This window comes from Bos indicus x Bos taurus, chromosome X (genome assembly GCF_003369695.1).
Source record: "Bos indicus x Bos taurus breed Angus x Brahman F1 hybrid chromosome X, Bos_hybrid_MaternalHap_v2.0, whole genome shotgun sequence".
In the NCBI taxonomy this organism is placed as follows: domain Eukaryota; kingdom Metazoa; phylum Chordata; class Mammalia; order Artiodactyla; family Bovidae; genus Bos; species Bos indicus x Bos taurus.
This window is the reverse complement of record NC_040105.1, coordinates 90890193-90912297: the sequence shown is the minus strand read 5'-3', so window position 1 is coordinate 90912297 and position 22105 is coordinate 90890193. Positions and strand designations below refer to the sequence as shown.

The 22105-nt window shown below is 42.3% G+C and overlaps 1 protein-coding gene across 1 annotated transcript; it reads right to left on the bottom strand.

Annotated features, from left to right (window-relative positions):
• Positions 1-15492: 15492 nt before the first annotated feature.
• On the bottom strand, positions 15493-15993 carry LOC113888106 (late histone H2B.L4-like). Its single transcript, XM_027535428.1, has one exon. It carries the CDS (start codon positions 15991-15993, stop codon positions 15493-15495), a length of 501 nt encoding a protein of 166 aa, XP_027391229.1.
• Positions 15994-22105: the final 6112 nt, after the last annotated feature.

Sequence of the window (22105 nt, the reverse complement as noted above, 5' to 3'; positions counted from 1 at the left end):
AAAATACGTAAAGTACCCATGAGAAGCAATATTAAGAAGACAAACAGGGGTTTCCCTGGTGGCTCAGTGGTAAAGAATCTGCCTAAATGCAGGAGACACATGTTCAATGCTTGGTCCAAGAAGATCCTTACATGCTGCGGAGCAACTAAGCCCATGTGCCACAACTACTGAGCCTGTGCTCTAAAGCCAGGAAACTGAAATTACTGAAGCCCGTGGGCTCTAGAGCCTGTGCTCCACAAGAGAACCCACTGCAATGAGAAGTCCGTGCACTGCAACTAGAGAGTAGGCCCTGTTTGCCTCAATGAGAGAAAAACCTGTGTGCAGCAACTAAAACCCAGTGCAGTCCTCCAAATAAATACAAAAATAAACAAATAAAATTATTTTTAAAAAGGAGACAAAAGAAAAATGGGTAAAGGATATCAAAAGATAATTCAAAGAAGAGGAAGTATGCTTGCTCAGAAAAACCTACAATGAGATGCTCACCCAAAGAAATGGTATGGGAAAGGCAGGTTCAACATTAGGGAGATGCTAATTTTCATTTCTTAGACTGGTAAAAAAAGAAATTTAAAGATACTTATCTGCAAGAATGTGGGGGAAATGGGTACACTTCTACAGCTGATGTGTGTGTAAATTGATGTAATTAGCATTTGGCAGTGTCTAGTGAGGTTGAAAGTGCTGCACTCAATGTGTCAGCAAATTTGGAAAATTCAGCAGTGGCCACAGGACTGGAAAAGGTCGGTATTCATTCCAATCTCTAAGAAAGGCGATGCCAAAGAATGCTCAAACTACTGCACAATTGTACTCATCTCACACGCTAGTAAAGTAACTCTCAAAATTCTCCAAGCCATGCTTCAACAATACGTGAACTGTGAACTTCCAGATGTTCAAGCTGTATTTAGAAAAGGCAGAGGAACCAGAGATCAAATTATCAACATCCAACAAATTGCTGGATCATTGAAAAAGCAAGAGAGTTTCAGGAAAACATCTATTTCTGCTTTATTGATTATGCCAAAGCCTTTAAGTGTGTGGATCACAATAAACTGAAAAATTCTGAAAGCGATGGGAATACCAGACCACCTGAATTGCCTCTTGAGAAATCTGTGTGCAGGCCAGGAAGCAACAGTTAGAACTGGACATGGAACAACAGACTGGTTCCAAATCAGGAAAGGTGTACATCAAGGCTGTATATTGTCACCCTGCTTAGTTAACTTATATGCAGAGTACATGAGAAACACTGAGCTGGATGAAGCACAAGCTGGAATCAAGATTGCTGGGAGAAATATCAATAACCTCAGATATGCAGATGACACCAGCCTTATGGCAGAAAGTGAAGAAGCACTAAAGAGCCTCTTGATGAAAGTGAAAGAGGAGAGTGAAAAAGTTGGTTTAAAGTTCAACATTCAGAAAACTAAGATCATGTCATCTGGTCCCAACACTCCATGGCAAATAGACGGGGAAACAGTGGCAGACTTTATTTTGGGGGGCTCCAAAATCACTGCAGATGGTGACTGTAGCCATGAAATTAAAAGATGTTTACTCCTTGGAAGGAACGTTATGATCAACCTAGACAGCATTTTAAAAAGCAGACATTTCTTTGCCAACAAAGGTCTGTCTAGTCAAGGCTATGGTTTTTCCAGTGGTCATGTATGGATGTGAGAGTTGGACTGTAAAGAAAAGTGAGTGCCGAAGAATTGATGCTTTTGAACTGTGGTGTTGGAGAAGACTCTCGAGAGTCCCTTGGACTGCAAGGAGATACAACTAGTCCATCCTAAAGGAGATCAGTCCTGAGTGTTCATTGGAAGGACTGATGTTGAAGCTGAAACTCCAATAGTTTGGCCACCTGATGCAAAGAACTGACTCATTTGAAAAGACCCTGATGCTGGGAAAGATTGAAGGTGGGAGGAGAAGGGGCTGACAGAGAATGAGATGGTTGGGTGGCATCTCTGACTCAATGGACATGAGTTTGGGTAAACTCTGGGAGTTGGTGATGGACAGGGAGGCCTGGCATGCTGCAGTCCATGGGGTCACAAAGAGTAGGACACAGCTGAGCAACTGAACTGAACTGCATGAGGTTGAATGGGCTTTCCAGGGGGCACTAGTGGTAAAGAACCTGCTTGCTGATGCAAGAGGCATAGAGATGGAGGTTCCATCCCTGGGTTGGGAAGATTCCCTGGAGGAGGGCATGGCAACCCACTCCAGTATTCTTGCCTGGAGAATCCCATGGACAGAGGAGCCTGGAAGGCTACAGTCCATGAGGTCACAAAGAGTCAGACATGAATGAAGCAACTGAGCATGCACACACAGTGAGGTTCAAGATGCACATACTCTGTCATTTAGCAATTCCAGTTCTAGGAAACAAATTTATAGAGTAATAAGAGGCTATAACAAGAGAATTCATTGCAGCATTCTTTGTAATAGAAAAAAGAGTAGCTACTCAAAAATGTCCACAAGAATGAAATGCACAAGGAAACTATTCAAAAATGGAATATGATATACCAGTTAAAATGAATGTACATATGTTATAGCATGAACATGGATAAATTTAAAAGATTATAATGTTGGGTGAAAAAATCAAGTTGTGGGCAATTACATGCAGTGCGATATAACATTGTAAAACAAAAATTATGATAAAATTCATTTTAAAAACCCCATATCTTGTGCAATTCTAGGTACTTAGACTCAGTGAACAAAACAGAGATATCTGCCCTCAAGGACTTTACATCTCAGTGGAGGAATACTGAAATAAAGCAATAAGCATACTAAGTAAATAAGTTGAATGTTGTATTAGAGAATGATGAAAGCAGAACAGAGTAAGGCAGATAAAGTAGGGCTGTGCAGGTTGCAGTATTAAATAAGCTAGTTCAGATAGGCTTCATTGAAATGGTGGGATTTGAGCCTTAAAGAAGGTGAAGGAGTGTAAATAATTGGATAACATGGACAAAGCATTAATCTCCAAAATATACAAGCAGCTCATGAAGCTCAATACCAGAAAAACAAACAACCCAATGAGAAAGTGGGCAGAAAACCTAAACAGACATTTTTCAAAAGAAGACATATACATGGTTAACAAACATGAAAAGATGCTCAACATTGCTGACTCTCAAAGAAATGCAAATCAAAACTACAATGAGGTTTCACCTCAGAATGGTGATAACAGCCATCGTTAAAAAATCTACGAACAATACATTTCAAAGAGGGTGTGGAAAAAAGGGAACCCTTTTGCATTATCAGTGGAAATGTATATTAATACAGGCACTATGGAGAACAGTATGGAGAATCCTTAAAAAACTAGGAATAAAACTACAAATGACCCAACTGTCCCACTACTGGGTATATACCCTGAAACCATAATTGAAAAAGTCACATGTACCCCGATGTTCATTGCAGCACTATTTGCAATAGCTTCCCTGGTAGCTCAGACAGTAAAGCATCCACCTGCAATGCAGGAGACCCGGGTTCAATCCCTGGGTTGCGAAGATCTTTTGAAGAAAGAAATATCTACCCATTCCAGTATTCTTACCTGGAGAATTCCATAGACAGAGGAGCCTGGCAGGCTACAGTCCATGGGGTTGCAAAGAATTGGACACGACTGGGTAACTAACACTTTACAATAGTTAGGACATGGAACCAACCTAGATGTCTGTCAACAGATGAATGGATAAAGAAGCTGTGGTACATATATATTAGTACAATGGATTATTACTCAGCCATAAAAAGGAACACATTTGAGTTGATTTAATGAGGTGGATGAACCTAGAGCTTATTATACAGAGTGAAGTTACAAAGAGAAAAACAAATATTGTATATTAATGCATATGTATATAATCTATACAGATCATCAAAGCAGTCAATCCCAAAGGAAATAAACCCTGAATACTCATTGGAAAGGCTGATGCTGAAGCTGAAGTTCCAATAACTTGGCCATCTGACATGAAGACCCCAATCACTAGAAAAGAGTCTGATGCTGGGAAAGATTGAAGGCAGAAGAACAGGACAATAGAGGATGAGAAGGTTGGATGACATCACCAATTCAATGAACATGAACTTGGGCAAACTCTGGGAGATGGTGATGGACAAGTAGGCCTGGTGTGCTGCAGTCCATGGGGTTGCAAAGAGTCAGACATGACTTGACAACTGAAAACCAAACAGATGATGCTGATAAACCTATTTGCAAGACAGCAGGGGAAACACAGACATAGAGAACAGATTTGTGGACATAGTGGGGGAAGAAGATGGTAGGATGAATTGAGAGAGTAGCATGAAAACATACAGTACTGTATGTAAAATAGATAGCTACTGGGAATATGCTGTATGACTCAGGGAGCTTAAACCGGTGCTCTGTGACAACATAGAGGATGGGATGGGGTGGAAGGGAAGTTCAAGAGGGAGGGGCCATACGTATATCTATGGCTGATTCATGATGATGTATGGCAGACCAACATAATATCATAAAGCAATTTTCCTTCAACTAAAAGTAAATTTAAAAAAGGAAAATGCATTAAATACTCATAACCTACCCAACATCGTTTCTTAGATTAACCTGCCCTAAGGATCATGGCATCCTGTCCCATCACTTCATGGGAAATAGATGGGGAAACAGTGGAAACAGTGTCAGACTTTATTTTTCTGGGCTCCAAAATCACTGCAGATGGTGACTGCAGCCATGAAATTAAAAGATGCTTACTCCTTGGAAGGAAAGTTATGACCAACCTAGAGAGCATATTCAAAAGCAGAGACATTACTTTGCCAACAAAGTTTCGTCTAGTCAAGGCTATGGTTTTTCCTGTGGTCATGTATGGACGTGAGAGTTGGACTGTGAAGAAGGCTGACTACCAAAGAATTGATGCTTTTGAACTGTGGTGTTGGAGAAGACTCTTGAGAGTCCCTTGGACTGCAAGGAGATCCAACCAGTCCATTCTGAAGGAAATCAGCCCTGGGATTTCTTTGGAAGGAATGATGCTGAAGCTGAAACTCCAGTACTTTGGCCACCTCATTCGAAGAGTTGAGTCATTGGAAAAGACTGATGCTGGGAGGGATTGGGGGCAAGAGGAGAAGGGGACGACAGAGGATGAGATGGCAGGATGGCATCACTGACTCGATGGACGTGAGTCTGAGTGAACTCCGGGAGTTGGTGATAGACAGGGAGGCCTGGCTTGCTGAACACGACTGAGCGACTGATCTGATCTGATCTGATCTGAAAGGTGCTAAACCACTTACATTTATTAGCTTACATCTGGGCAAAGTCATTTAACACAAATCCTCTTTTTTATAATAAAATGTTCAGTATCTCATGTAAATTACTGAATACTGTACTGAACATGAAACACAGGATGGTTGAACAGGTACAGAATGAGTGGACGCATATCAGGATCAGTTGTTTACCTTGTGATCACTCAGCTGACTGGGAGCTGTAGATCTCTGCCGCTGCCCAGCATGTTGACAGAGTATCCTACCACATAATGCTGGCCAGGGAAAACATTAAAATTCAAAAGCTTGTGGTTGTGTATTTTTCTTCTGGACAGGTTTAGCTGTGTGAGTACAGGCTCATTGAGGTGTATCTTGACTTAGCTAGAGATATGATTTTTCCAGGGAAGCAACAATACAAAGTGAGAGAGGGGCAGGAGAGTGGAGGGTATATGTCAGTGAGTGATCACAAAGACTGAGCATGACATCTGAGCTAGGGAAGGAGGGGAGAGAAAACAGTAAGGGAGAGAGAGGTGGTGAAATCTGGAAAGACCAATGGACTAGAGATTCTGGTGAGGTTAAAGGGTAATGGGGTGTGGGTAACAAAGGGAATGAACTGGAAAAAGAGGAGGTATATCAGAATGATCATTCTTGAGTTCACCAGGAATTAAGACAGAACTACTGTTGGGAGTGACCTACTGTAGGAGCTAAAATCTTTCAGAAATAAAGGAGAGGAGTCCTGAAATTTGGTTGATGATCACAATGCAGGCTAGTTGGTGACACAAGCTGTCAAAGCTGGAGGTTTTGGAGGATGTAGGAGAGGAATGTTCTAAAGGAGGCAATGAGAAACATGAAAGACATTTACCAGAGCTTCAGGCTCTGTGGAACAATGGCCGTGGGAGAAAAAAATTATCTGCTTCTCTTGAGTGGACGTCAGGAGACACAGAATCCTCAAGGAAGAGCCTGGTTTCTGTTAGGGCAAGAAAATGAAGGGCACATTCAGAGAAGAGGGTGATGATGTGAAGGAATTATTGAGGTCGCATTGCATTTTAAGAGTAGGAAAGGGGTGTGAGAAGTGAAGTAAAGAGATGTGGTCACAGCCTTATGGAATTTAGAATGTAGATGTTGAGGAGTATCATGGAGATTTGGGGATTCTTGTGGTGACTGGCACAAATGGGGATGGACATTATGATAAGGTGGGTTCTGATGGATTTGAGGCAGATCGATTCAAGATAGACTTTGAAGTTGGGACAGGAGTGGGGAGGTGCCTGTCTGGGGCTTCCTTCAACCCCAAGAGATGTGGAAGTTCAGTCTTACTTCTGGTGCACTGGACAACAGAATGCTCCATGTTGCTCCTGGAGACAGATCACATAAATCTGTAATGATGGAAAACGTGGCTAGAAACTACATACCACATTCGGGGTAGGAGTATCCCTTGGAAAGTGAGAGGAGAATGGAAATGGGATGAAAGTTAATGAAACTTCAATTTTTATATAATATTTATATTCCTTAAAATGGGCAAAGTAAATATACCTAAATATTAACAACATCTAACTCTGAGTGGTAGAAACACTGGTGTTCATTATATTTAATGCCTGGGACATTGTAGGCACACAGTGAAAGCTATTTTTTAAGCATGCTTTTCTGTTTTAAAAGTTCCTCCTACAAACACGCAAAACTCTCAAGTTAGCACACTGTGCTACAAGACCATAGAAAAATAAATGAAGAGAAGTGGGGGAGGTGTGAGAAATGCTTGAGGAGACCGTGATCAGTGATCTATGTAGAGCTCTACCACCATACACGAGTCATATCGAAAATACGGAGTGTAAGCTGAAGACAGTCCTATCTCCGTTTTACTTTAATACTCTAAGGTTCTGGGTGAGTATCCAGAAAATGACTTTGGAAGACTGAGTTCTTCCAAATAACTACCAGATCCTCACTCTTCTCCCCAACAGAGACACTGGGTGGTGCTGCTGTCCAAAAATTCTGCTCGATCCTGGGGTTGTTACTTCAATCTGCAGAAGGGGATTCATCTAAGCAACTACTGTAGGCCGGGCTTCCCAGATGGCACTAGTGGTAAAGAAACCATGTGCCAATACAGGAGACATAAGAGATGTGACTTTGCTCCCTGGGTGGGGAAGATCTCCTGGAGGACGTCATGGCAACCCACTCCAGTATTCTTGCCTGGAGAATCCCATGGACAGAGGAGCCTGGCGAGCTACAGTCCATAAGGATGCAAATAGTCGGACACATCGGAAGTGACTAAGCATGCTTTCACACTACTGTCGACCAAGCAAAGTGCTTGGGATTAGAGATATAAAGATGAATAGCCTCAGCAGATTCTCCTCTGATTACACTGCTACCAGCTTCAGTGGCCAAGAAATTAGAAAATGTGACTTTTACATAGGAGAGCACCACTGTCACAGACATGCCCAGTTGTGGGAGTGAAAGACCCTGCACGACCCACCCTTTCCATGAGCACCCCTTGCCCACCAGCTGGTCAAGGATTACAACAGACAACAGTGAGCATCACTGGTCATCACCACAAGCTTTGGCTCCTTCGGATATAAAATGCCAAGCGTACCTGAATATGGCTCCTTCATCTTGAATCTCAGAGCTTCAGATGTTCCAAGCTAACTGGGTAAGATGTGTCTGCTTGTTGTAGAGGCCCCTATTACTGTGGAGGAGTGAGTATACTTGGGAGGAAGGGAAGTGGACCCTCAGGACAAAAGTAGTGGTAGAAGCAGGGCAGGTAGGCCAGCCATCAGTCCCTGGAGGAATCAGAGTGTGTTTGGATGGAGTCTGGGGAGGTGAATCTGGTATGAGGTTACTAACACCCAGTTGCAGGGGTGAAGTCCTGAGTAGAGGATAGTGGACTCAGGCCAGCAAGGCTAAAGCAGTGGGAGGGGTGAGGAGGTGGGTCTAGGATTCTTTGGCCAATCGAAGAGAAGTGGGGCGGAGCCTGACACCATATAACTGAGGGGTTCCTCGCAGGAAGGCTAACCTCGTCTAGAGTGCTAAGTGGTGTCAGTGCAGCCCTCTACCTTTCTCTGATCTTCCAGTCTTCGAGTGAGGACGTGTGTCCCCGCCGGAGCCAGAGGACTATGGGGACAGGAAGGCGTGGCGGCCGCGGGGCAGACGAATCGGGCCTGCAGGAATTGGAGGGACGGAGATTAGGATGGGCGATTTGTAGCGGCGCCTCCTGGCAAGTCAGTGCCTTTGTCTTCACAAAGCGGCCTTCTGAGAGGGATTCGGATCCTTCCCGGGTTGGTCCCTGGCAGGTCCGAGGCGGGAGCTCCAGGAGCGGCCATCCACTGCGGCTGTAGGTCTGATGCTGAGGGGACGAAGAGTTTGGGGCTCGGAATGGGCCCTCTGGGACTGGCCCTTCTCTCCCTCCCCTCCTGTGACTGCTAGGTTGGACTGGGCTACCAACAATGATGATAGTTATTTTAAAATGTAAGCAAATTGCTACTAACAACGTGGCGTATGGGCCCGGCCCTGTTATTTTTTATTTAAAGTCCCTGTTTCCCCACCTCTGGAGATTGGCAGCTGATTGCTTGTCCAGGAGGGTCCTAGGGTGACCACGACGGAGGGGAGGCATATTCGGGAAATCTGGTTGCTTGGGGGCCTCTCCATTCTTGTCTGGGCACTAGAAGTGTCTAACTCCACCGGGCTGAGACCAGACATGGGCAGGAGAGGTCTGCTTTCTGGGCTCAGAGGTCTCCTATTATCACCTCTGGACAAACCTGGAATGATCACTGAGCACCTCACCTCCTAGCTTCACCTCCTCCTCTCTCCTCTTGAGGAGAAAACATGGTGAAATAAAAATCGACTCTGTTTGGTTTATCCCATTCTGCTAAAGTTCTTGGTTTGATCATAATCGCTGTGCCATCTTACAGCATTTACAAACCAGTCCCACAAGGAGGTATTGTGAGATATGTAATTAGTTTTGACTGGATTTAATCCCTCCTTTTATTGTAGCCCCTTAGTCTACTGTCTTCAGACAGATGAAATAGAAAGAAACTAGTCCAATTAATGCTACATTTGTATGCTGCTTCCTAACGCCCCAAGAAAAATGTCCCCCTCTCTAATAATTGAAAACAAATTGAAAGTGCTCAAATAGTGCTATCTCCTGTTACAAATTCATTAGATGGTCAAACCCAGTCCTTAATTTTTATTCTATTCTTATCTTCTCATGTGTTTGTATCACCTCCATTTTACCTTTGCTGTGATTTTAAAAGAGTCAGAAATATTGGCTCCTGACTTCTAGAACATCTTGGTTTCTAGCACACTTGATGCAATGGCATTTACTGTCTTCAGAAATGGGATAATGATGTGGAATAAAACATATTCTAATAAAGACATGACTCTTCTAAGATCTGTTGCTGTTTGCCTTTTGAAAATCAGCAGGTAAAATACATATTGACATTAAATATGACAATTTTGACTCTTACTCCTTAGTACGATAATAGTTCTACCAGGGCAGTTTTTTAAATATTTCTTTTCTATCTTTTGGTCAACATGAGTGATAAGTCAGACTTGTCTGAAGTAGAGAAGTCTGACAGGCCCAAACTGAAGAAAACTAATACTAAAAAAAAAAAAAAAAACGTTCTTCCCTCAAAGGTAAGTAAGTCATGGGGAGTTTCTATTTGAGACAAACAATGGTGAAAATTAATAGGTTTGGTAAATACATGCTTCTAGTAATTTTTCCCACAAGGTAAACAATAGGGTACCAGTTATTTAATGTAACATTATGTTCAGCATTCAGTCGTATCTGACTCTTCGTAACCCCATGAACTGTAGCTCCTGAGGCTTTTCTGCCCATTGACTTCTCCAGGCAAGAATACTGGAGTGAATTGCCATTTTTATTCCAGGGGATCTTCTTGACCTAGGGATTGAACCCATGCCTCCTGCACTGCAGACAGATTCTATACCTTCTGATCCACCAGGGAAGCCTAATGTAACATTCAGTTCAGTTCAGTTCAGTCGCTCAGTCATGTCCGACTCTTTGCGACCCCATGAATCCCAGCACGCCAGGCCTCCCCGTCCATCACCAACTCCCAGAGTTCACTCAGACTCACGTCCATCGAGTCGGTGATGCCATCCAGCCATCTCATCCTCTGTCATCCCCTTCTTCTCCTGCCCCCAATCCCTCCCAGCATCAGAGTCTTTTCCAATGAGTCAACTCTTTGCATGTGGTGGCCAAAGTACTGGAGTTTCAGCTTTAGCATCATTCCTTCCAAAGAACACCCAGGACTGATCTCCTTTAGGATGGACTGGTTGGATCTTGCAGTCCAAGGGACTCTCAAGAGTCTTCTCCAACACCACAGTTCAAAAGCATCAATTCTTCAGCACTCAGCCTTCTTCACAGTCCAACTCTCACATCCATTCATGACCACTGGAAAAACCATAGCCTTGACTAGACGGACGTTTGTTGGCAAAGTAATGTCTCTGCTTTTTAATATGCTGTCTAGGTTGGTCATAAATTTCCTCCCAAGGAGCAAGTGTCTTTTAATTTCATGGCCGCAGTCACCATCTGCAGTGATTTTGGAGTGCAGAAAAATAAAGTCAGCCACTGTTTCCACTATCATAGGCAATGGGAATTTACTGTATGGCTCAGGAAACTCAAACAATCAACCTAGAGGGGTGGGATGGGGAAGGAGGTGGGACCGGGGTTCAAAAGGGAGAGGATATATGTAAACCCATGGCTGATTCATGTTGGGGTTTGACAGACAGCAACAAAATTCTGGAAAGCAATTATCCTTCAATAAAATAATAAATTAAAAAGAAAAAAATTCATACAGATGTATCTAGTTACTTATCTTCTAACAGAGAATCTTTTGATCTTTAAAACAATAACTTTCATGACCTGCAATTTTGTGTCCATTAGGGAGTGTCCATGGAAGGCATTTCAAACATCTATCTCCACTGGTACAGCCAGTCGGGGACTGGCAGCCTGTGAGTCACAGCTGTTGACTCAAAGTGTGGTTGAGTGACCAGAGCTCAAGAGATAATAGCCTTTCTATGAAAATCAGGCTGGAGATTAAGGGGGAAGGAACTGTGGTACTTGGCCAGTTCTTTTTGGTTCTTTATTTATATTTAGCTATGGAGATTTAAGGACATGAATGCAGAGCGGGTCAGGCCCTTACAGCAATGTAGAGGAGAATTATCAGCAATAAAACCTACAGTATCTCCTTTTACCTCAAAATGTTTGAATGGCCAGCTTCATGTTGAAGTTCACGGCTTTTCTTGTCCATTCCCTTTTCTTTGTGGTCCAGGAAGATTTTTATTTTAATTTCATTTGTGTAAATTTCCTATATATGGAGTGATGAATTTTAATGGTGTTGCTGATTTTCTATTAGTTTCCTTGATAAACAAGTTTCTAGCTTATGACATCCGTTGAGAGAGAACAATCTGTGGAATTCAATCCTTTACAATTTATTATGATTTTCTTTGAAGCTCATTATTACATCCTATTGTGAAATATTTCATTTGAATATTTAAAATAAGCTGTAAGTAACCCTTTTGACTAGGATGATGACATGTGTGGAGGATATCTCTGTTATGCAAACAATGAGATAAAAGTGATATAAACTACAAAATTCAAAAATTTCAGTGCTCATTCTTTGCAGCCAGTGTTCTTGCCTGGAGAATCCCAGGGACTCGGGAGCCTGGTGGGCTGCCGTGTATAGGGTCACACAGAGTTGGACACGACTGAAGCGACTTAGCAGCAGCAGCAGCATTCTTCACAGAGATCAAAAACAAATTATTATACCTCAGACAGAGCACCACCTCCTGAAGAGTAAAATGGGGGCAAGATTTGATTCCAGAGAGAGTTAATGGACTATTGCAAACATGAATGGGGCCAGTATCACCTCCAGACCTCTCTTTGAGATCAATAGAAAAAGAATTTAGGCAATAAGCCCCCTCAAGGAGTTCATTTCTTATTATTATTTTGTAATGTTGAAAATTAAGGATTTTGAAGAGGAAAAGGAGCTTATTATGCAAGCTACATTAAAATCAACCATGAAATCCAGTGCATACCTTACTGTTTCAGCAATTAGAAATTGGAATATCCACTGGGAAAAAAATTCAGAAGTGGAAACTCTGTGCAGATCCAGGTGCCTTCTCTGAGAAACAAATGTGAACCATTTGAAAAGAGTGACTTCAGAAAACGCCTTAATGTCTATGTTGCTAATAGTTGCTGCTTCAAAACATCAGTTTTTCTTCCTATGAGTCAGGAATGCATTACCAAGGTAGATTTAGAAAAGGCAGAGGAACAAGAGATCATATTGCCAACATCTGTTGGATCATCAAAAAAGTAAGAGAGGTCCAGAAAAAAATCTACTTCTGCTTTATTTATTGACTATGCCGAAGTCTTTGACTATGTGGATCACAGCAGACTATGGATGCATTTGTGGGGGCACTTTTTCCTTCTGAGCTGGAAGGAAAGTCCGATGCTGTAAAGAGCAATATTGCATAGGAACCTGGAATTTTAGGTCCATGAATCAAGGCAAATTGGAAGTTGTTTTATATATTATACTCTGTTTACACTTATTAATAGATAATTGGTATATTACTCTGTGCTGTACAGCATATCCTTGTTGCTTAAAGTTCAAAATGAATAATTTAAAATATAATGAAATATTAAGTTCTAATGAAAACCATTGTAAATTAAAAAGGACTGAAATCGCAGAGTGCTTTCTCTCTCTCCAAGGATGTAGTAAGCTTGAAATCAATCTTTTAAAAAAGAAATAGGAGAATAGAATTATGGATAGGGGGAAGGGGAGGAGAGGGTGAGATGCATGGAAAGAGTAACATGGAAATTTACATTACCATATGTAAAATAGACAGCCAATGGGAATTTGCTGTATGGCTCAGGAAACTCAAACAGGGGCTCTGTATCAATCTAGAGGGGTGGGATGCGGAGGGAGATGGCAGGGAGTTCCAAAAGGGAGGGGATATATGTATACCCTAGGCTGTTTCATGTTGACCAAAACAGCAAAATTCTGTAAAGCAATAATCCTTCAATAAAAATTAATTAATTAAAAAATAAAAAGTATCTCAAAATAAACAAAAATAAAAGGAATAGGGAAATCACCAACTACTTTGAAATTCAGCAATATACTTATAGAAATAAAAATGTCAATGCACCAAGAAGAAAACACATGGACATTACATTCAGTAAATACTATCATAAGCAATAGCAGTCAAATATGTGAGGTAGAAGAAGGAGTCATCTTATTTCTCTTATTGCTGAACATCGTCCTCCTCCTTATTTTGATGCAAGGAGCTAGAGACATGTCCTACAACAAGAAATGGATGCATGCATGTGTGCTAAGTCTCTTCAGTTGTGTCCCACTCTTTGTGACCCTATGAACTGTGGCCCACCAGGCTCCTCTGTCCCTGGGAATTATCCAGGAAAGAATACTGGAGTGGGTTTCCATGCCCTCCTCCAGGGAACCTTCTCCATCTAGGGACAGAACCTGGGTCTCCTGTGTCTCCCGCATTGCAGGCAGGTTCTTTACTACCGGCACCACCTGGGAAGACCCAAGAAATGGATGTGCGCATGCTAAGCCGCTTCAGTCGTGTCTGACTCTTTGAGACCCTATGGATTGTAACCCGCTAGGCTCCTCTGTCCATGGGACTTTACAGCAAGAATACTGGAGTGGGGTGCCATGCCTTTCTCCGGGGCATCTTCCCAATCCAGGGGTTGAATCCATGGCTCTTACGTTTCCCACATAAGAAGGCAGGTTCTTTACCACTAGCACCACCTGGGAAGCCCCAAGAAATGGATGCCTGTACTTAAAATCACCATGGTTAACAGCAGGTGCTTGAATGGAAAAACATCAGGGAAACTATCACCCCACGCTCCCGCTCCATCTCTAGGCTGAGTGTCACAGGAAGGTTGTTATTTGTTCAGCCCTCCTCACTCTACCATACGTTTGGCCAATTGCTTTATCTCATGGGCTACCAGTCCCTCATTGGCTGCTACTGTGGAGACTGTGGCTACGTTCACTGTCACTGGACTATCCCATCATCCCTGCAAGTTTGCAATTCAGTCAGGGTTTTTTTTTTTTTTTTTTTTTTTTTAAAGCAAAATGTTCTAGGTTGCAAACAAAAAATAGGGTCAGAGAAATCTGGATAAGGTAATTTCAGAAGATATGGTGTTTGATTCCAGAAATTTAGAATTTTCTTATTTAACACTGTGTTTGAGTCCTATTTTACACATGGAAGTGAATTGGGATTGAAGGAATAGAATGGGTAAATGTGATTTTTACATCTGCTACTGCTGGTGCAGTGGTAAAGAATCTGACTGCCAATGCAGGAGACGAAAGAGACACAGCTTCTATCCCTCGGTCAGAAAGATCCCCTGGAGTAGCAAATGACAACCCAGTTCAGTATTCTTGCTTGGAAATTTTCGAGGAGACAGGAGCCTGGTGGGCTCCTGTCCATGGGGTCAGAAAGAGTCGGAGGTGACTGAGTGACTGAGCACACATACACACACACACTGCTCTTTGTGTGCCTGCGTGCTACCTTGCTTCAGTGGGGCTCGACTCTTTGCAGACCCTATGGACTGTAGCCCACCAGGCTCCTCTCTCCATGGGGATTCGCCAGGAAAGAATACTGGAGAGGGTTGCCATGCCCTCCTCCCGGGGATCTTTATGACCCAGGGATGGAACCTGCCCCTCCTGCGACTCTTGCATTGCAGGCGGATTCTTTACTGCTGAGCCACCCGGGAAGACCACACTGTTTTTTATCGGTTGCTATACCTCATATCGCTAAGAGTCGGACACGACTGAGCGACTTCACTTTCACTTCTCACTTTCGTGTACTGGAGAAGAAAATGGCAACCCACTCCAGCGTTCTTGCCTGGAGAATCCCAGGGACGGGGGAGCCTGGTGGGCTGCCGTCTATGGGGTCGCACAGAGTCGGACACGACTGAAGTGACTTGGCATAGCATAGCATAGCATACCCCATATAAAAATCTCTGGGTGATACCTAAATATAGACGGGAGAATGCAAATGGAAAAGGCCAACGAAACTTGTAGGGAAAGAATTTTGACCATAAAGATCCCTAAAATTACTGAGAAACCATGAACAGAAATAACCACTTACGAAAGTGACGAGTTGCGAAAAGTACACGATTTTCCATGGAACAAATGACACAACCGACACATATTGAAGCAAAGTTAACGAGGTTTTTAATGTTTTCTTTGGGGTAGAAATGTTTTAAAGATTAAATGTAGGGCCTAAGGGGAGAACCCTTAAGTCTGGTTTGCGATGGTCAGACAGTCCTGAGGCAGTTCATCTGCAGGTGTGGTATCCGATGAGCGACTTGGTGGCCACGTTTATGGCATACTTGCAGAGGTCCCCAGGCAACAGAAGACGCACAGCTGCCTCGATGTCTTCGTGCGTGATGGTGCGGCGCTTGTTGTTGCGGGCCAGGCGCCCGGCCTCTTCGGCTATCCGCTCAAACATATCTTTCACAAACGAATCCAGGATGTTCACGGAGTCGCGGGAAAGACTCATGCCTTTATGTATTTGCCTCAGCACCCTAGGGAAATAGGTAGCAAAACGTGAGAAATTGTCGTTATGGCGGTGCCGGCGACGGCGACGGCGGCCATTAGCTGTCTTCTGCTTTGCCTTTTTTGGTTCCGCATCACACGGCTCTGGTTTGGAGGTCTCCGCTTTCGCCATCTCCGTTTCAGAGGGCTCAGTTTCGGAGGTGCCAGTTTCTTTGGTGATCACGTCTTCCTCATAGCCGTCAGGGGATGGTTGGGACACGACAGAGCCGCCATTCTCCATAGCTCAGCGCAGAAGAACAGCGAGGGGGCTGAAGGCCGTTGGCTGAATGTATAGGCCCTGCTTTCCCTGACGTCACAGACACTGTCCATATCTGATTGGATGCAAGGCAGGGAGGCGTGTTACTATGGCAGCCCATGTCACGTGATACTGGACGTCCCACTTCCCAACTCCTGATGCGCCCCTCCCCGACGTTTAACCCCCAGTCAGCCAAACTCCCCTGGTGGCTCTGACGGTAAAGTGTCTGTCTACAATGCGGGAGACCTGGGTTCGATCCCTGGGTCGGGAAGATTCCATGGCGAAGGAAAGGGCAACCCACTCCAGTACTCTTGCCTAGAAAATCCCATGGACGGCGGAGCCTGGTGTCCATGTGGTCACAAAGAGTTAATTGAACATTAAATAATTGTTACAGTAAATAATTGGTACCCTATTGTTTACTTTGTGGGAAAAATTACTAGAAGCATGTATTCACCAAACCTATTAATTTTCACCATTGTTTGTCTCAAATAGAAACTCCGCATGACTTACTTACCTTTGAGGGAAGAAGGCTTTTTTTTTTTGGTATTAGTTTTCTTCAGTTTGGGCCTGTCAGACTTCTCTACTTCAGACAAGTCTGACTTATCACTCATGTTGACCAAAAGATAGAAAAGAAATATTTAAAAAACTGCCCTGGTAGAACTATTATCATACTAAGGAGTAAGAGTCAAAATTGTCATATTTAATGTCAATATGTATTTTACCTGCTGATTTTCAAAAGGCAAACAGCAACAGATCTTAGAAGAGTCATGTCTTCTAAGATCTTAGAAGAGTCATCAGAAAATAGCAAATAGTTGCCTTTTTACTTAGATTATATAAGTAGTGGTTGCAAAATAGGCCTGCATTCCTATACACTAACAATGAGAAAACAAAGAGAAATTAGAGAAACAATTCAATTAACCATTGCAATGAAAAGAATAAAATACTTAGAAATAAATCTACCTAAGGAAGTGAAAGACCTATATATAGAAAACTATCACACACTGATGAAAGAAATCAAAGAGGACTCAAATAGATGGAGAAATATACCATGTTCATGGATCAGGAGAATAGTGAAAATGCGCATACTACCCAAAGCAATCTATAGATTCAGTGAAAACCCTATCAAGTTACTATTTGAGAAAATGATATTTTTCTATTTTCTATGGTATTATTCTATAAAAATGGTATTTTCACAGAACTAGAACAAATAATTTCACAATTTGTATGGAAATACAAAAAACCTCGAATAGCCAAAGCAATCTTGAGAAAGAAGAATGGACCTGGAGGAATCAACCTGCCTGACTCCAGGATATACTACAAAGCCACAGTCATCAAGACAGTATGGTACTGGCACAAAGACAGAAATATAGATCAATGGAACAAACTAGAAAGCCCAGAGATAAATCCATGCACCTATGGACACGTTATCTTTGACAAAGGAGGCAAGAATATACAATGGAGAAAAGATAATCTCTTTAACAAGTGATGCTGGGAAAACTGGTCAATCACCTGTAAAAGAATGAAACTAGAACACTTTCTAACACCATACAAAAGATAAACTCCCACTGCTGGGCATACACACTGAGGAAACCAGAATTGAAAGAGACACGTGCACCCCAGTGTTCATCTAAGCACTGTTTATAATAGCCAGGACATGGAAGCAACCTAGATGTCCATCAGCAGACGAATGGATAATAAAGCTGTGGTACATATACACAATGGAGTATTACTCAGCCATTAAAAAGAATATATTTGAATCAGTTCTAATGAAGTGGATGAAACTGGAGCCGATTATACAGAGTGAAGTAAGGCAGAAAGAAAAACACCAATACAGTATACTAACGCATATATACGGAATTTAGAAAGATGGTAACGATAACCCTGTATGCAAGGCAGCAAAAGGGACACAGATGTATAGAACAGTCTTTTGGACTCTGTGGGAGAGGGCGAGGGTGGGATGATTTGGGAGAATGGCATTGAAACATGTATATATCATATGTGAAACGAATCGCCAGTCCAGGTTTGATGCATGGTACAGAATGCTCGGGGCTGGTGCACTGGGATGACCCAGAGGGATGGTATGGGAAGGGAGGTGGGAGGGGGGTTCAGGATGGGGAACACGTGTATACCCGTGGCAGATTCATGTTGATGTATGGCAAAACCAAACAGAATATTGTAAAGTAATTAGCCTTCAATTAAAATAAATAAATTTATATTAAAAAAGAAAAAGAAAATAATAATAAACTCAAAATGGATTAAAGATCTAAATGTAAGACCAGAAACTATAAAACTCCTAGAGGAAAACATAGGCAAAACACTCTCTGACGTAAATCACAGAAGGATCCTCTATGATGCACCTCCCAGAATAATGGAAATAAAAGTAAAAATAAACAAATGGGGCCTAGTTAAACTTAAAAGCTTTTGCACAATGAAGGAAACTATAAGCAAGATGAAAAGACAGCCTTCAGAATGGGAGAAGATAATAGCAAATGAAGCAACTGACAAAGAATTAATCTGAAAAATATACAAGCAGCCCATGCAGCTCAATACCAGAAAAATTAACGACCCAATCAAAAAATGGGCCAGATAACTAAGCAGACATTTCTCCAAAGAAGACATACAGATGGCTAACAAACACATGAAAAGATGCTCAACATCACTCATTATCAGAAAATGCAAATCAAAACCACAATGAGGTACCATCTCATGCTGGTTAGAATGGCTGCTATTGGGATGAGATGGGAAGGGAGGTGGGAGGGGGCGTTCAGGATGGGGAACACATGTACACTCATGGCTGATTCATGTCGATGTATGGCAAAAACTACTACAATATTGTAAAGTCATTAGCCTCCAGTTAAAATAAATTAATTAATTTTAAAATATAGGCCTTAGTAGTAATGAGGGAATATAAAAACTGATTTTTTGTTGGAATATTACTAAGAATCACATTAAAACCAATCTCAAAATATTGGACATAACATTAGAACTATAAGAGTTTTGTCCAATTTTGGCTATTTGTCATTTTTCTGCATCTAGTGTTTTGGGTCTTTTATCTCATCCCTAACGAGCCATGCAAACTATGGCTTTGGCCTTCTCTACCTAACGACAGGATAAGGTGAGATAATCAGTTTAGATACTGGGTATACTCAAGTTTCCCAGGGATCAGGGGATCAGTTTGGCCCTCCTCACTTATAGCCTGCTGGAGAAACTCCAAGCCAAGAGAAACGTTTTGTCATATAGTTTTATCTGAAAGTTTCAAAGTTAGTCAAGATTGTCTGAAAAGGCATTCCTTTCTAATTGTATAGTGATAGATAATTCTGAAGAAAATGCTTCGGTTGTCCCGCAGTCTCAGAGCAACCTGTGGAAAAAATGAAAATAGCATATATCTACCTCTCAAATGGGGAAAAAAAAAAAAAAAAAACTACAGTTGAGTCTAACAAACGTTTTGTTCATTACATTGCACACACACATACCTCACTGAGGATTTGTGGTTAGTGCCTTGGCATTCTAAATTTAAAGAAGGTATGGCAGCCTCCCCGGTGGCTCAGACAGTAAAGAATCCGCCTGCAATGGGGAGACTCAGGTTCGATCCCTGGTTTGGGAACGTCCCCTGGAGAAGGAAATGGCAATTCACTCCAGTATTCTTGCCTGGGAAATCCCATGGACAGAAGAGCCTGGAGAGCTACAGGTCATGGGATTGCAGAGTTGAAGATGGCTGAGCAACTAACACTTTCTTTCTTATGGCAGACTCCAGTGATTTGGCAATGAGCTCTTTTGGAAGAAATTGAACTTAATCTTGGGGAAATATCCTCATAATAATTTGTGTGTGTGTGTGTGTGTGTGTGTGTGTGTGTGTGTATTTGTTTTCTCCCCCAGCTATTCAGCAGGAGAAAGAGTGTGCTGAAATGCAAAATGGGGACCTCCTTGCAAGAGCAAATTCCAGCATTGCTTGAGTGTTTTGCTTTTGGCAAATCTTTGTAGAGATTTTAGGTATCTTCTGATGTCTTTTCACCCATAGCCCCTGGCTAAGAGGTCAGGGGTAGCCAAAGTCCCCGCATCTTGACAGTTCCATTGGTGCATAAATTCCAGCAGGCAGATGCTGTCAATAATCTCACAATTGATGATCTTTGTGTCTAGTCTTTGAACTCCCATAAGATAAGCTGCTTTTAACTTTCTACAATGATTCCCTCTATTGCTTCATAATCCTTAGGTTCCATGGTTTCGCACCTTCTCACAATTTTTTTTTTTTCATTTCTAATGAAGCAGTAAAATAATAAATACGACCAATAGGTTTAGTATGGGCTCCTGTGGTTCATTTCTGGTGGTCTTCTAAGGAATGAAAGTACACAAGGGTACTTTTCAGCAAAATAAAATGAGTGCAGGAAAGCTATTGTAGCAGATTTGGCACACGGGAGAGGCCGCTTCTGTCCAGATCACGTGGGTCCTGACTTGGGGATTGTGTGGCTGAACCACATCAACTCCATTTTGTCAATTCCATCTTAATTCGCACAGTCCTAAGCTCCCCTCTTTTCACATGATTGAGCTTTAGCCTAATTTACAAGAAGTGAGTCCAAGCCAGATGAGTACCCTGTCAACTTTTGCCCTTGCCTTCATCTGATACGAAACCTGCAAGAATGGATTTTGCTGACATAGATAGCTAATGGTCAGGAAACCCCTGAGGGGAGGAACCCCGATTCCAGTCGCTGCACCTGTGCTTCTGTCTTGGTAATCAGATTCTACTTTTAGCTTTGGCCCCTGTGAATTCTCTTGTACCCTTTTTGGAGGTCAGTGTGCAGTGCAGCTGTGAATGTCTCTGGATTATCTGTCCACTCTCTCCTTTGTTCCTTTATGTAAGTTACCCACAGTGAACTTCATAATTGCACTTTATGGCATTGCTCCCTCTGTTTTTTTGGTGTCAAATTCCTTCTCAGTTTGCAGGATATTATTCAACATGTGTGCCCTCCTACATGGATACTAAGTGCTCTTCCTGGAAGTTGGAATCATAGAGATAGAGAGCCTTGGGAGAAGAGGTCATGTGCACTAGCCCCCTTGTCTCAGAAATGAAGAAATGAAAACAAAGGGTCTGATTTGATCTTCTAAGGTGTGTAAGGGCTAGAATTTTAGGGGGACTCTTCTTGCTTCTTGGAAAGTGCTTTTCGGCTAAAGCCAGGGGACGTGAAAGGCTGGGGTTGGATGGGGAGAGGCAAGAGGCTCTTGCTAACACCCGCTTTGCTAAGCACATCACTTCTTTCATTGGGCATCAGCTCAGATATCTAATACCTGGTAACGAGCTGCAGCACAGAACTTCTGGCCTGGTTCTTGTCCTGAACAGAATTCACTGTTTTATGAACCAAGTATTTTTGGTGTTTGTGGTGAGCACAGGTGCTATGAACCGAATTGGCTCCCCTCCAAAAAATTAATATGTTGAAGCCCTAACCCCAAGTGTGACTGGAGCTGGAGATAGGGTATTTAGGTAATTAATTGAGATGGGAGCAGGGGCATAATTGGATAGGACTGTGGCCATACGGAAGAGGAGAGATACCAGATCTTTCCCCTACATGTGAGGACCCAACAAGAAGATGACCACTAGCAAGACAGAAAGAGAACTTTCACCAGAAACTGACACTACTACTTCATTCTCAGATTTCCATCCTCCAGAACTGTGAGAAAATGAACTTCTGTTGTTTATGCCATCTAGTCTACAGTATTTTGTTATGGCAAGCCTAGCTGACTAATATAATCAACAAAACAAATAAACAGATGAGTCCAGATGGCTGCCCTAAAATGACACATTTATCACTTGAAATTATTTATAAGAACCAATCACCTATAATCCTACCAATTAGACATGTTAGCATTTAAGTGCCTAAGCATCCGGAGTGTGGTCTATTAATATTCATATATTTTATAACTAAAGGGTATTATGCTGTTGCTTTTTGCAACCTTGAGTACCTTACCACTCCCTTCTAAGAGATGACATTCTGAAATAATCACTGGGTTTACAGGAAGTGAAAACTATGGTCTCTGCAATAGCATAAACTTTCCTAAGCAAAACTTTTGCTGAAATGACATTGAGGTGACACAATCACAGGGCTTA